This window comes from Sceloporus occidentalis, unplaced genomic scaffold (genome assembly GCF_023333645.1).
Source record: "Sceloporus occidentalis isolate IW3139 unplaced genomic scaffold, rSceOcc1.0.p SCAF_2, whole genome shotgun sequence".
Classification (NCBI taxonomy): Eukaryota; Metazoa; Chordata; class Lepidosauria; order Squamata; family Phrynosomatidae; genus Sceloporus; species Sceloporus occidentalis.
This window is the reverse complement of record NW_028316982.1, coordinates 140,067,980-140,080,942: the sequence shown is the minus strand read 5'-3', so window position 1 is coordinate 140,080,942 and position 12,963 is coordinate 140,067,980. Positions and strand designations below refer to the sequence as shown.

Sequence of the window (12,963 nt, the reverse complement as noted above, 5' to 3'; positions counted from 1 at the left end):
ATGGGGAGTGATTGCTACCCGTTTCAGTGGGCCCAAGTAATCTGTGATTTTGCTGGGGGAAAATGTGACTTCTCCACACTTTGAACACACTTGAAAATTGCATCTGGCCAATTGAAAACAGAAGTGAGAAATTACCAAGTTGGGTATCTGATAGAATGATGGAAAACATCTGTAGGTGTTGACAAAGCTGTAACCTGTTGGAAAACAGCAGCTGTGCCAGACTGATATTTCTTTCCCCCTTAATGTTCACAGGAGGACATCTATTACTAAATAGTTTACAGAATGAAGGCTGCTATCATGTGGCAATATTGGTGTTAGCATTAGGATTTTATTTCTTTAGTTTGCTGTCTTGTACACATTTACCTACCAGTACTTCACAGCAAACATGTATAGACTTGTGGTGTCTTTCACTTTTTAGTAGTGAATACAGGCTTTCCTTTACAGGCTTTTGCTGTTTATAAAGGTAGTGCTAAGATTATCTTAGTGTTGCATTTGAAAAATCTACTGCTTTTTAAAAAACAAACAAACAAAATAATGAAACTAATGTTTACCATTTATAAAATGCACAGTGTTTACAGAGTTCATAGTTAACAAAATAAATGCTATAATGACAATGTAAAGTCTGAGTGTTAGCTGGGAGACTGACATTCAAAGGATATGTCTGACCTAAATCCATCTATTGAGTTCATGACTGAGCCAAGATCCAAACCATGGACTTCCTGGCCCTTAGCTCGGTCCCTATGTTGATAGATTGATGATGCTGATATTCATTTCACCTTCACTTGATTATTCAGAACTTCTTCTGAGGATAACTTATATGCAGTAAATTCTTGCTATTTCAAAGAGGGATGATGTTGATACGGATGTCTCTAGTTAATTCTTCATATCTCATTCCATGACATTAAAAACAGAATGAAAAACAAATGTCCTACTTACTATCCTTCTGTGAAAACCCATATGGAATGGGCTGCAATGAGGGAAGGGCACACCACAAGATATGCTGTTTCCACAATCCAAAATGGAGGATTTGGGAGGCACTGTTAACGGAGGTCCTGTAACCTATGTCCCTTCCCCTTTAATTAATGTTTTGTTTATGCTGTACAGTTGGCCCTTCCCATTCGTGGCTTTAACTTTTAATGGTTTGGTTATTTATAGATTAAATTAATGTGATCTCTATAGGAATCTCTAAGTCCTCCAGCACATCTCTGCTGGAGGTTGAACCTAGAGTCATGCTGCAGGACCTAGGCATTCCTACTTTTCCAGGATTTGTCAGTCCTCCAACATAGCTTTTTTGTCTGCATCTGATGGATGTTAACCATAAAGTAGTATTGGAGGACCTAGAGATTCCCATAGAGGTGTTCTCTCAGCTTAAAAAACATGTGTGCTTTTTTTTGGTGATTTTCCCACTTTCACAGTGGTCCTGTGCCCCAAACTGCAGCAAATCTGGAGAGTCAACTGTATTACCAATTGTCTTGACCTGTCTAATTTAGGGGCTCTACAGGCTGTCCCTAAGTGGCGGCGGGAGGCCACCCCTTTCCTGGCCAGATTAGGGCCATGGCAACCTCTTTTGGATCCAACTTTTGGAGGGTGTCGTAGCCCCGATCCAGCCTTTGCACCCTCCAAAGAGCACCATAGCCACAGTGGTGCAGCTGTATGGTGCCCCTTCGGTGCTGCATCATCTGGACGCAGAGCCAGAGGCACACTTTGATGTTGTGCGCCATCTGGAGCAGCGTGCGGCATCATGGCACCCTGGGGTGGAGTCAGGGCATCCATCATTAGGACTCTGCACCCTGTCTCTACCCACAGGCCGGCCTTTCAGCCCAGTCTGTATAAAGGCTTAATTTGCAAGTATCTGTGAGATGATCACATCATAGAAGGCATCCTAATATCCCTTTCCACCCCAAAAAATATCGAAAGAGAGAGGTATTTTAAAAGAGAAAAGACAAATTAATTAATTAATTAATTAAAATGTTAAAAATGAAAAGAGATTAATAATCTTACATAGTTTCTAAATAGAAAGCAGATGATATTTACTCTGATTCAGCAAGGCCAATTGACACAATAACATTTCCCTGTGCCCATCTAAGGCCTGCTGAGCTGTCCCATGGCATCTTGATTGGGGGTATCACAACTGTTCCATTTCAGCCCTCAGAATGCCAAGAAAAAGGTAGGAAATACTTAGCTAGGGCTAAGTAAATTTAGTTCATCTCCTCCCACATTTTTTAAAATCAAATTTTAGTTCATTGGATTTATAAAGACGTTTGAATAATTTTGTAAGTTCTTATTAAAATAATGGAAAGCTCTTGTTCTCACTCTTGTACTGGGTAAAGTCCATCAAATCCCTCTGTCCCATTCATTCCTGGTACTAGATTGCCTTTCATCACTATTTAAAGTCCAGTATATTGATTCAAATGTAATGTATTTCTCAGATATCCACTGGACTATTTATTTTTCCTTTAATTGAGACCAATGGGTTGATTAAAAAGGAGAAAAATATCTTGGTTAAAAAGGAGAAAAAAGAAAAAGAGGAATATTAACTGCTGTATCTTTTCTGCTCCCAGATTCCTTTGCCCTCAGATTCACCCTCTGTCATCCCAATCAGTTTGCTGTGTAAAGATATTATATCTCAAAATATGTATCTTAAATGCAATTAAAGTACAATTAGTATGTTTTTTTAATGAATATTTTTCTTAGTACATAAGAATAGTGTCAAAACTGAAGGCTAATTAAATTGCAATGCACACACTAATTCAGGAAACGTGGATCAGGTCATATAGGAATCTGTGCTGTTTAATCTCCTCAAGTATCCATTGTGTACATTGAAATTTGTATAGTAATGTACATTTCCTGGATTACCTAGAATTTATAAAACTTTGAATTCAATTTACAAAATTCACTAAACATGTTTTTCTTTTGTGCTAGAAAATGAAAAGAACGTGTACAATCAGTCCTGCATAGCCATGGATTCTGCATCCATAGATGCAAACAAACACAACTCAAAAATATTCCTCCCCCCCCCGTGATAAATCTATTCTATATAAGGGGCATCATTTTACTACACCATTGTATATAACAGGGCTTTAGCATCCACAGATTTTGGTATCCTACTGTACTAAATTATATTATTATTATTATTATTATTATTATTATTATTATTATTATTAACCTTTATTTATAAAGCGCTGTAAATTTACACAGCGCTGTACATACAATCTTTTTAATTAGATGGTTCCCTGCCCTCAGGCTTACATCTTTTGAAATTGCAGTGAAGTGGCTCTGTTAAGCTTTCCATATTTTATTACTGAGTAAGTTTGCAAATAAAAACTCTTCATTTACTATGGAAAAAAACACTTTCTCCCACCCCTCATTTGACAGCATCCCCTAATGAGACCATCAATAGTATTAGTATTTTGCATCAGGAAGGAGTAAATTCTTTGAAGCTGGAAAGTCATACATTATGTTTGGCAATGTTTGTCTGTCTTTGTTATCTTCCTCCTTGGGAAGAAACTCGTCATTGGGAAGTATCACCGTCATATTAAATAGCTGTTCACCACGTCTAGTAGGCTAGAGCTCTCTTGGGATAATCACTGAATTTTCATCAAAAAGGCAGTGATTAGATGTTCTGATTATCATAATCACCCAACTAATTAAATATCATGTTTCAGAAAAGAATATGAGATGATAGAGGTGGCCAGAATTACTTGAGTCTTTCTAAAATTACGTATGCTTCTGAATACAGAAGGATTTTTAATGGGTGGTTTGTATGTTCATAAAGGAAAATCAGGCCATTCCTGGTCACTCACCTTTAGATCTCCAGATTACAATTTCATTTTGAGTGACCAGTCTCTTTATAATAATGGTGGCCAAAATGATATCGAACACTAGTGTGGATGACAGTACATATGCCATTCCACTGATATATCCATTATGTTGCTCATAGATAGATAGATAGATAGATAGAGAGATAGAGATAGAGATAGAGAGAGAGAGAGAGAGAGAGAGAGAGAGAGGAATTGAAGCCTTCCACCACCCCATAAATTCCAGTAATACATTTCAATTTTCCTCAGAATTTCCCAGTTCTTTTCTTTGAGGAAATTGTTCACTTCAAAAATTGTTTCATGCAAAATCCAGCAAGAACATAAGAATACGAAAAACTACTTTAAGAAAGCAGTCTTACTGGACTTCCTTTGGCTCCCTCCAAAAGTATATGAGGGGAAAAACTGGTACCTTAACAGAAGAAGGCACTCTTCCATGAGAATATTACTGGCTGGTCTTCATTGCTGTGCACACTTAATGAACACCACTGGTACTTACCTTTCCAATTTCTAACATACTGTTTTCCCCAAGAGTTATAGCAGCATGTTTTTTTCTTCTAGAACATAACATCAGGATAGGATCCAAAGAACTAATTTAAGAGAGCCCTAAACTGATGTTTTTGTTGTTTAAGCAGCTGGCTCTCCTCTCCATGCTGTATCATAAACTCCTTCAGCATCATGTTACCTTGTAGAATTCTGTGAGGTGGGCATTTTCTCCACCCCTCGGCTAAAGTCCAGTAGTAGGCACAAGTTCTTTCCCCCAGAATAATTAAATGCATTGTCTTCTTTATGGTGTATTCTTTGCAAGTTTCATATCACCTGTGGTTTGATAAGATGCTTAAGTACCATGGACAGCTCCTCCCATACGCTTGAAAAACAAAGACTGGTTTTATGGTAACACTATCATATTATGCGACCATGTCAGATAGCAGTATAACACATAATGCTTTATCTTTGAATCAATCATATTCTCTCTCTCTCTCTCTCTCTCTCTCTCTCTCTCTCTCTCTCTCCCCGTGTATTTAAACTTGAAATCTGACATTTGGAATTCTCTGCAGGGAGAGGCTTGGTAGGTGATACCAGTAAGATAAGTAAGCATCATCTTAACTCTTCCATTGAATCAGTGGCACTTTAGTGTTTACTCTTGGCTGGATTGTTTAAAGGAGTAAGTACTTCTGCAAAATGCACATATTTTATCACATGGAGCATTTTGAGCCTTTCATTGGAATTGACATTCATTGGAATTGCATATACTTTTCTTCTCACTGATAGCTAGTGACTTGGGGGGGGGGGGAATACAGAGAGGCGGTCCCATGCCACCCCTTTTTGCCCCTCATTGGTGCCGTGCCAGCTGCACGGTGTGGCACTGACACACTCTCTAAAAAGGAGTTGCTCTAGGCAGCTTCTTTTTAGGGGCATCATAATGGCACTTGTGCGCCATGATACTGTTGCTTCCAGTAAGTGCTATTTGGGTGCTCGGATGTCCATATGTCAACATTGTATGCCCAGCGTGGACGGGGGTGCAGCAATATGGCGCACTGGCACCAAAAGTAGGGCTGGGAGCATTTGGATGTCTAGCCCTACCGAGCCCTAATTTTGGCACTAGGCTGGCACAAAATGCCAGTCTGTACAGGGCCTTATATAAGAATAAGGAAAACACAGTTAAAATTAGGAAACTTTCTCTGTGTCTGGAACCCAGAGCATTTCATTTAGTATTTCCATTTTGTATGCAGAATGGCCAACATGTTGCAGCTGCAGACTATTTTGTAGGAAAGAAGAGAAAGCAATTTCATTGCCTTTGAAAATGAACTAAGTGCTAAGCCTGTGTAACCTAGGATTTCAAGGATAAATTGTACAGTAGCTGTAGAGAGGTTTATATTCATCCAACAAAGAAATAAGTTTGAAATATTGTACTTAGTTACAATCAAATCCATAGGTGCCTTTTTCAAATACTCTGGCTTTCAAAATTTTCCCAGCTATCTTTATAAGAACATCAGGTTATTTTAGTGGTTTTGGAAAGACAAGTGCCCTCACATGTTTAAGATCTGCTGTATCTTGAGAGATGCAGAGATTTTAAAAGGGCATTATATTCAAAGACTCTCTAAGCATCATAGTTTAATATGGGTTTACTTAAAGCCAAAGGTAGTAGCTGACTGGCACTAGATAAGGATCTTGCAGCAAAGATCATGCTGGTTTCTTCTCCTAGTAGTCTGAACACAAGAGTTATTGAACTTCTGCCTACAAAAGGATTAAAGAAGGCCTAAGCACTCCTTAGTTGTATATTGCTATAATAAGCACATACCTGGCAGAAATGTCTAGGGCCCAGTTGAACCCATTAGGGTCACTTTGAAAGAGATCTGTTATGTGGGAGGAGCCTGGCATTGCTCAAGGGGACTTTAAATATACTTCTTTGTGTACAGAACACAAAACATTTCACCTTAATGGGAATATTGAAAAGCTCAAATAAGTAACTTTAAGGAATATCTTTGTTCAGAAATATATTTTCTCCAATTTTCTTCTTGTAGTGATAAGTGCAGCTAAGTTATTTAGTGAGATGATAAGCAAGCCTGTGAAATAGCTGGTATTGTTAAGATTAAATGCATTGTGTGTGTACGTGTGTGTGTGTCTGTGTGTTGGTTGTTGCCCTTCTTCTTCACCTTGATAAATTTGCTAGAACTTCCTCCTTTTTCTTTTCTATCCATATATATATATATATATATATATATATATATATATATATATCCTATATCGAGACTGCTTAGGCAGTATGTAGTGGTATATAAATGAAGCTGCTGTTGCTACTGCTATATTGCATATTCTAGATATATCATATATCTATATTGTGGATCCTAGATATATCCTAGATACTGCACTTTCTGTATCTTTAGCCCAGTTGTTCCCAGCTCATTCTGTTGATGTGGTCTGAGGGTTGGGGGACATGCATGTTTTAAAACTAGTAATTGGTGGATTAGATCCAGATAAAAAGTGGCCAGACATTTACTTGTGAAACATAACTTTCCTGGTTCTTTCCCTTTTCCACTGAAGATCTCTATGCTTCCCAAAGTCAATATACGGGCCACTGGTTCCTATGGATAGAACAGTATAGCATGAGACACAAAGGGCTGCATAACGACAAGGAAATTGGAAGACTTTAGTAGTGTTTCCTTCCACAAATATAACTGTGTTTCTGCTTGTGCAAGGTACCTATGGGTGCAGTCCAGTGCAACTCCAAGATCAAGAGTAAATGACTTATAGAACTTTCCTACTTTCAGCATTTAATGGTTTAACAGGTCTCAGGAATGAAGTTCATGTTTTGATAGTGGTTGAAAGGAAAACAAATAAAACGACAAAACCTTTATCTACAGGCTGATTAACTAGACACAGATATCAGACAAAAATAACAGGAAAACAGACTTAAGACTTAATCAATAAAGCTTTAACAGACAGGAGTGTAATTAATGCCAGTCTCAGCAGGATATTATGGAAAAAATGTCATGTTGAATCTGATCTCATTTTTATAATGAGTTAAATTGAAAAATGTAAATTTGATGGTTTTGCTTTCTCTTGGGAGATTATGGGTTGCCCTACACATTACTCTGCATGCTGTATTTCCTCATGATTTTCTCATTGCTGCCCTCTGTTGTTGTACACTGATCATGCAAGAAAATTTTCCCTAGCATTATTCCACAGCAGTTACCATGTTGAAGACACAATCATATTTTTTCAAAATGCAATATTAAATGATTGAGTGGATTTTCAATGTGGGGAGTGGCAGGGCTTCAGATAAGGACAACCATAGATCTAGGATTTAGCTTAGCAGCATCCAATGTTGCTGCCTCAGTGGTATTATGAGGCATAGGTATGATCAGTTCTTGGATAGGAAACTAATAGAAATGGTTTTGTGAGAATGGTCTGTTTTCCACTGGGGTTTTTTATGTGTCAGTGGAGTCTGGCAATGCACAAATTTGCATTGCCAGACTTTGAACAAGACTGAGGGGCTATACAAACTGGTGGCCAAATGCTGCCTCTGTATTTCCAGGATCGGTGCCACGGCAGCCGCACGCTGTGGCACCAATCCATGCCCCCCAAAAAGCTGCTCTGAGCAGCTTCCTGAAAGGGACGTCATTGGTGTGCTCACACACCATGATGACGCCCCTTCCAGCCAGCACTGTTTGGGCACTGCGCACCACAGATGCCATCATGGTGTGCACCATATGGACAGGCACATGTCATCATGGTGGCCAAGCAGCGGAACTAGGGCTGGGGGCGTGAGGACACAGCCCTAGTTCAGCCCTACTCCTCAGTCAGGCCAGAACAAAGTGCCGGTCTGTACTGCCTCTGAGTTGAAGAAGTTCACATCTTAAATGTTTTATCTGTATTCACTTTTCTGGAATACAGTATATACAACAGACATTGGGTGGGCAAGTGAAAGCAGAATAGCAAATGACAATCCTTCCACCCATCCATTAAAGTGCAAGTTGTATAGTACTCAAAGGCAGCCGGGTTGTTTTTGGCATTTCAGGCAGCTTCCCACACCTCCCTGACATTAAGTAAATTAAGAATTTGCTGTCCTCTCATGGAACATGGCACTGCTACCTGAATAATGTGTGTCACTCTGCTTATAGGAGGCATCAGCCTAGGAATTTGGAATAACCTAATTCTCTGTCTTCTAAGATCCATCAAAATTTTGTTCAGATACAAAGCTACAGAATTATCGTAACTTCTGTTTTTCCGGTGCAATTCATTGGCAGGCTGCATATGGCTGTGTTGAGGTGAGGGGTGGATCCAAGAGAGGGAAGAAAATGGAAGTGATCAGGAACTACAAAGGAAAGCAAGAAGCCTGAACAACATTGGTCTATGAAGGCCAGGGATAATGCAGCCTTCAAAATGTTGCTGATCTTTAACTTCCACCATTACTCATTTTTGGCTGTACTGTTGAGAGCTGTGTGAAATTACAGTCCAACAATATCTGGAAAGTTGTATGATTTCATTACTGGATACTTTGACTGTCAGCAGCTTTCCAGGATCTCAAGCAGGGAAAAATAACCTGGAATGCTTAATTACTAAAAGCAAACTTTCAGAATGAGGGCAGTTAGCTTTGTTTTTGTCCAGTAACATCATGGAGCCAATTCTGTTTGGTTATATAGCATTATCACAGGTAGCTTAATATTCTTTCATTTGTGAAATCTGTTGGCAACTGTACTTTTAAAAACTCACAATGTAAAGAATCAATGCAGCTAAATATAGGAGGGGGAAACCCCCCCCCTCCAAGTTGTAAAATAAAAGGGTAATTATGCATGAACATAACTTATGCTACTTGCTACTTTCCCTCACATGCAGGCAGTCCAGTTAGCACAGAATAAATCCCATTATCTACTAATAAAAATGTGTTATGTATTATTCCTTGGGCAGTCTCTGGTCCGAAATGGCATTTGTATTCAGCTGGTCATGGAGTTACGAATGCTTATATTTCCTGCATCAATTTATTTAAACATAATGTTAACGTGAAGGCTAGAAAATCACAGTGACTTGTGATGCAGATTCAGAGAGCCTATCCAGCATCTTCTCCTTTTTGTAATTTAAAATCATTCAGGGGTTTCATTCTTTTCTCTTTTTTTTCCCTCTCCTGGTTCCATGAAATGGATTTTCAGCAAGGCAATAACAGCAGGGAGCCGGGCAAAGGGACAAATGGAGAAATGGTGAGTTATTTCCCATTGTTAAGGGGGGGAACTTTGATAGGAATTTTGTTTAAATGCAATTAGGTCGGCACAGGTGAATAAAATTCACATTTAACAACTGTGAACCATTTAAGCCCAGCAAGAGTAATGTGCCCCAAACTACTAAAAATGTGTGGTCCCCCATCAAAAACGGGTTTTTAGTTTTCCTGCTGTGAGTAATGACTTAAAATTGCATCTGGCACAAATATATTATGCTAGACAAGAAGCCTCGGATTGAATAGGTATGGGCTGAGCAGTTGGACTTGAGGAATAAATAGTGGTTCCTTGTAAAGGGAAGGATTTTTTTATTATTATTATTTGCTCAGCTTCACCCACGCCTCCTTGCACTTCCTTGATTTCCTTCGAGCTTGGTTGCAAAGTAGCCAACATAACCCACTTGAATCTTACAGAATATGCAGAGGAAGCCTGCTGTGTCAGTTTCATACAGGGGGTTTGTTGCTCAGTTCTTAATTAAATTATCAAGCATTTTATTTTGCAGTGTCTCAGTAACACTGTCCTAAATTACAGGAGGTTGAAAGAATGTTTCCAGATTGGGAAGTAAACACCTTTTTAAAAATGTAAAGGAAAGACAGACAACTGATAACCTGTAGGTTGGATCAGGTCTCCAAAACAATAACTCATTCTTAGTGATTCTGCACAATTTTAAACAGTGTTGTTCAAATCAAGAACAGTTTATAATTAAACCTGTAAGGAAGAGAAGCAATGAGTCTGTTTCCTAATCTCCTGCACATTAATATCAATTCTTGACTGGCCCTGTCTCCTACACATGGAAAAGCCAATAAGAGACCACTACCTTTTGATGGGTCATTTTGCAAATCATCAACTTCACCACTGCCACCACCATGATTATCATCATCTAAAATATGTATTAAATAAATTTGTATCTACCTTAGACTGTAAATGGGGTAGACAGATGGCTGTATTAGTTTGTACAACTGTATCTAATTGAGAATATGATACTATAATTATACTGAGGTAGCTGTTCCACTGCCAAACAGGTTTTACTGTCAGGAAGTTCCTCCTAATGTTTAGGTGGAATCTCTTTTCTTGTAGCTTGAATCCCTTGTTCCGGGTCCTATTCTCTGGAGCAGTAGAAAACAAGCTTGTTCCATCCTCAATATGCCACCCCTTCAAACAGGGCTGTTATAGCATCTCTTAACCATTTCTTCTCCACACTAAACATACCCACCTCCCTAAGTCTCTCCTCATAGGGCATGGCTTTCAGACCTTTCACCATTTTGCGTGACCTCCTCTGGACACACTCCAGCTTGTCAATATCCTTTTTGAATTGTGGTGCCTAGAACTGGACACAGTATTCCAGGTGAGGCGTGACCAAAGCAGACCAGAGTGGCACTACTACTTTTCCTGATCTAGACACTATGGGGCTCAACAGACCACCCCAAAAGGATAAGCTGGAGCTGGCCAGGTTTGCTCCCGAGGCACACCACAGCATCCAAACTGTGCAGCATCCCTCTGCACCAAAAAGAACCCAGAAAAAACGGGTTCTTTTAGATGCGCACAGCTGACGCAACAAGTGCCACACTTGCATCATCATGGTGGCCCCTGTGTGGACCGGAGGCTGCCATGGCGCCGGTGCCGGCATGTACTAGGGTTCGGGAGCATCTGCTTTTTGCCCATTTGTATCAGGCCTATATGTCTACTGATGCAGCCTAGAATCACATTGGCCTTTTTAGCTGCTGCATCACACTGTTGACTCATGTACAACTTGTGGTCTACCAGGACTCCTAGATCCTTTTCATGTGTAGTCTTGTTAAACCAGGTGTCCCCCAATCTATAGCTATGCATTTCATTTCTTCTACTTAAGTGCAGTACCTGTTGAAGTTCATTTGATTGTTCACTTGACTGTTCAGTTGACTTTCTCTTCTAGGACTCAGGACTTGAGGTGAAGGTCACCATGTTTAAGCTTCCTGGACTTGCTTCTGGGATCAGTGTGGTTAGCTGTTGACATGCTGGAGAAGATGTAATAAGATTCCTGCTTTAGAATAGACTGCACTAAGCAGTCATGCTGCAGATCAAAATTCAATAGTTATTATAGTTCTCCCTTTTAAAACCATACATTGTGTATGTGTGCCTCTTTCCTTTTGCTGGCTGGATTAACAGATGGTCCTACAGGAGACAAAAGGTATTATTTTGACTATTGATTATTCAAAGCCTACAGCAGGGGTGACAATCATGTGGCCCTCCAATGTTGCTGGACTGCAACTCCCAGTTCCCCTAGTTAGCAAAGAATAAATCTGTAATGCATGATCCCCATCCCTACGTTCTACAGTCTTTTGGACTGTAAAGATCCATTTTCACAGAATATTCTGAATAGTATTTGACCCCCTCATTTCAATTTTCTCCCCTAACTTTGGTGAATTTTCTTATCATGAAACCCAATAGGATTTAGCCAGCATGAAACTGGGTTTTCTGACTGAAGTGAGTCATAATTATAGTCTGTAAAATTAACTGACAGGAAGACATATTTTAATGTGTTCATCATAAATACCAATATGTGGAGAGAATTTTATGAACACACTTGAGAAATGGAAGTCTAATGTCTTCCAGTATCTTCTCTTTACAACAAATGAGATATATCTTCTCTTTATACTGTGTGAACTTTTCTCAGTCTGTGGTCCAGAGGAATCCTTTCAGACATGTTTTATCCATTTCTTAAACAAGATGCTAAAAGCTTTGAAACAGTGGCATTCTGTCCTGAATAGTATTTTTAGGAAGTTTTTAAAAAAGTTTCTTGTTTCCAACTAAATAAACCACAATCCCTTGGCATTCTGCATAGCTGATTTATATAGCCATTCTTGCAGGATGATTCTTTGGAATAAACCCAACAGTGGTAATATTTTCATCTGACAACAGAATTGTTAAAACACACAAGGGACTGAAACCAGGCTGCAAAGCAACCTAAAGAGATTAGAGTTGGGAGGGCTACACGCAACACTGATAGATTCAATATTAATAAATGTAAAGTCCCAGAGTCAGAGGAAAAGGAAATAAAAACAGCATAGATACAATCCTGAATGAAGTAACCAAGCAACCACCACCACAGTCTGAGTGTAATTTTCTCCTTCTTTTATACAGTCCAAATGTCCCTTTCAAAGATCTTTGTAAATTCATATTTACTCCACAAATACTATGCATTAGAGATGGGGTGCATTTCCAAGATAATCACAGCTCTGAGGAGTTATTCACTATCTGAAAAAAGAGTTTTTGTTCTTCTTGTTGTTATTTGTGTTCTTACAACTATTACAAGTAGTATTCATTTCCCATTGTCTGCGTATAGCAACCTTTATGGGGAAGGGATATATCTCAGTCTTACAGCACATGTTTTCCATGTGGATGTTCCAGGTTCAGCACACCAGCATTTCCCATGTACATTTACGGCGCTTTATAAG

The 12,963-nt window shown here is 39.1% G+C and overlaps 1 protein-coding gene across 9 annotated transcripts in view; it reads left to right on the top strand.

Annotated features, from left to right (window-relative positions):
- PCDH9 (protocadherin 9) overlaps positions 1-12,963 on the top strand; it is a 972,095-nt gene that overhangs the window by 376,640 nt on the left and 582,492 nt on the right. For 3 of the 9 annotated variants that reach the window (XM_089511092.1, XM_089511093.1, XM_089511094.1), the window contains exon 3: positions 9,471-9,514. The exons of 4 other annotated variants lie outside the window; for them this stretch is intronic. In XM_089511092.1, the coding sequence (XP_089367218.1) occupies positions 9,471-9,514 (44 nt within the window). Of the gene's footprint in view, positions 1-9,466; positions 9,515-12,963 lie in introns of all 9 variants that reach the window. 2 more of the 9 variants (XM_089511088.1, XM_089511090.1) reach the window with 1 other exon arrangement.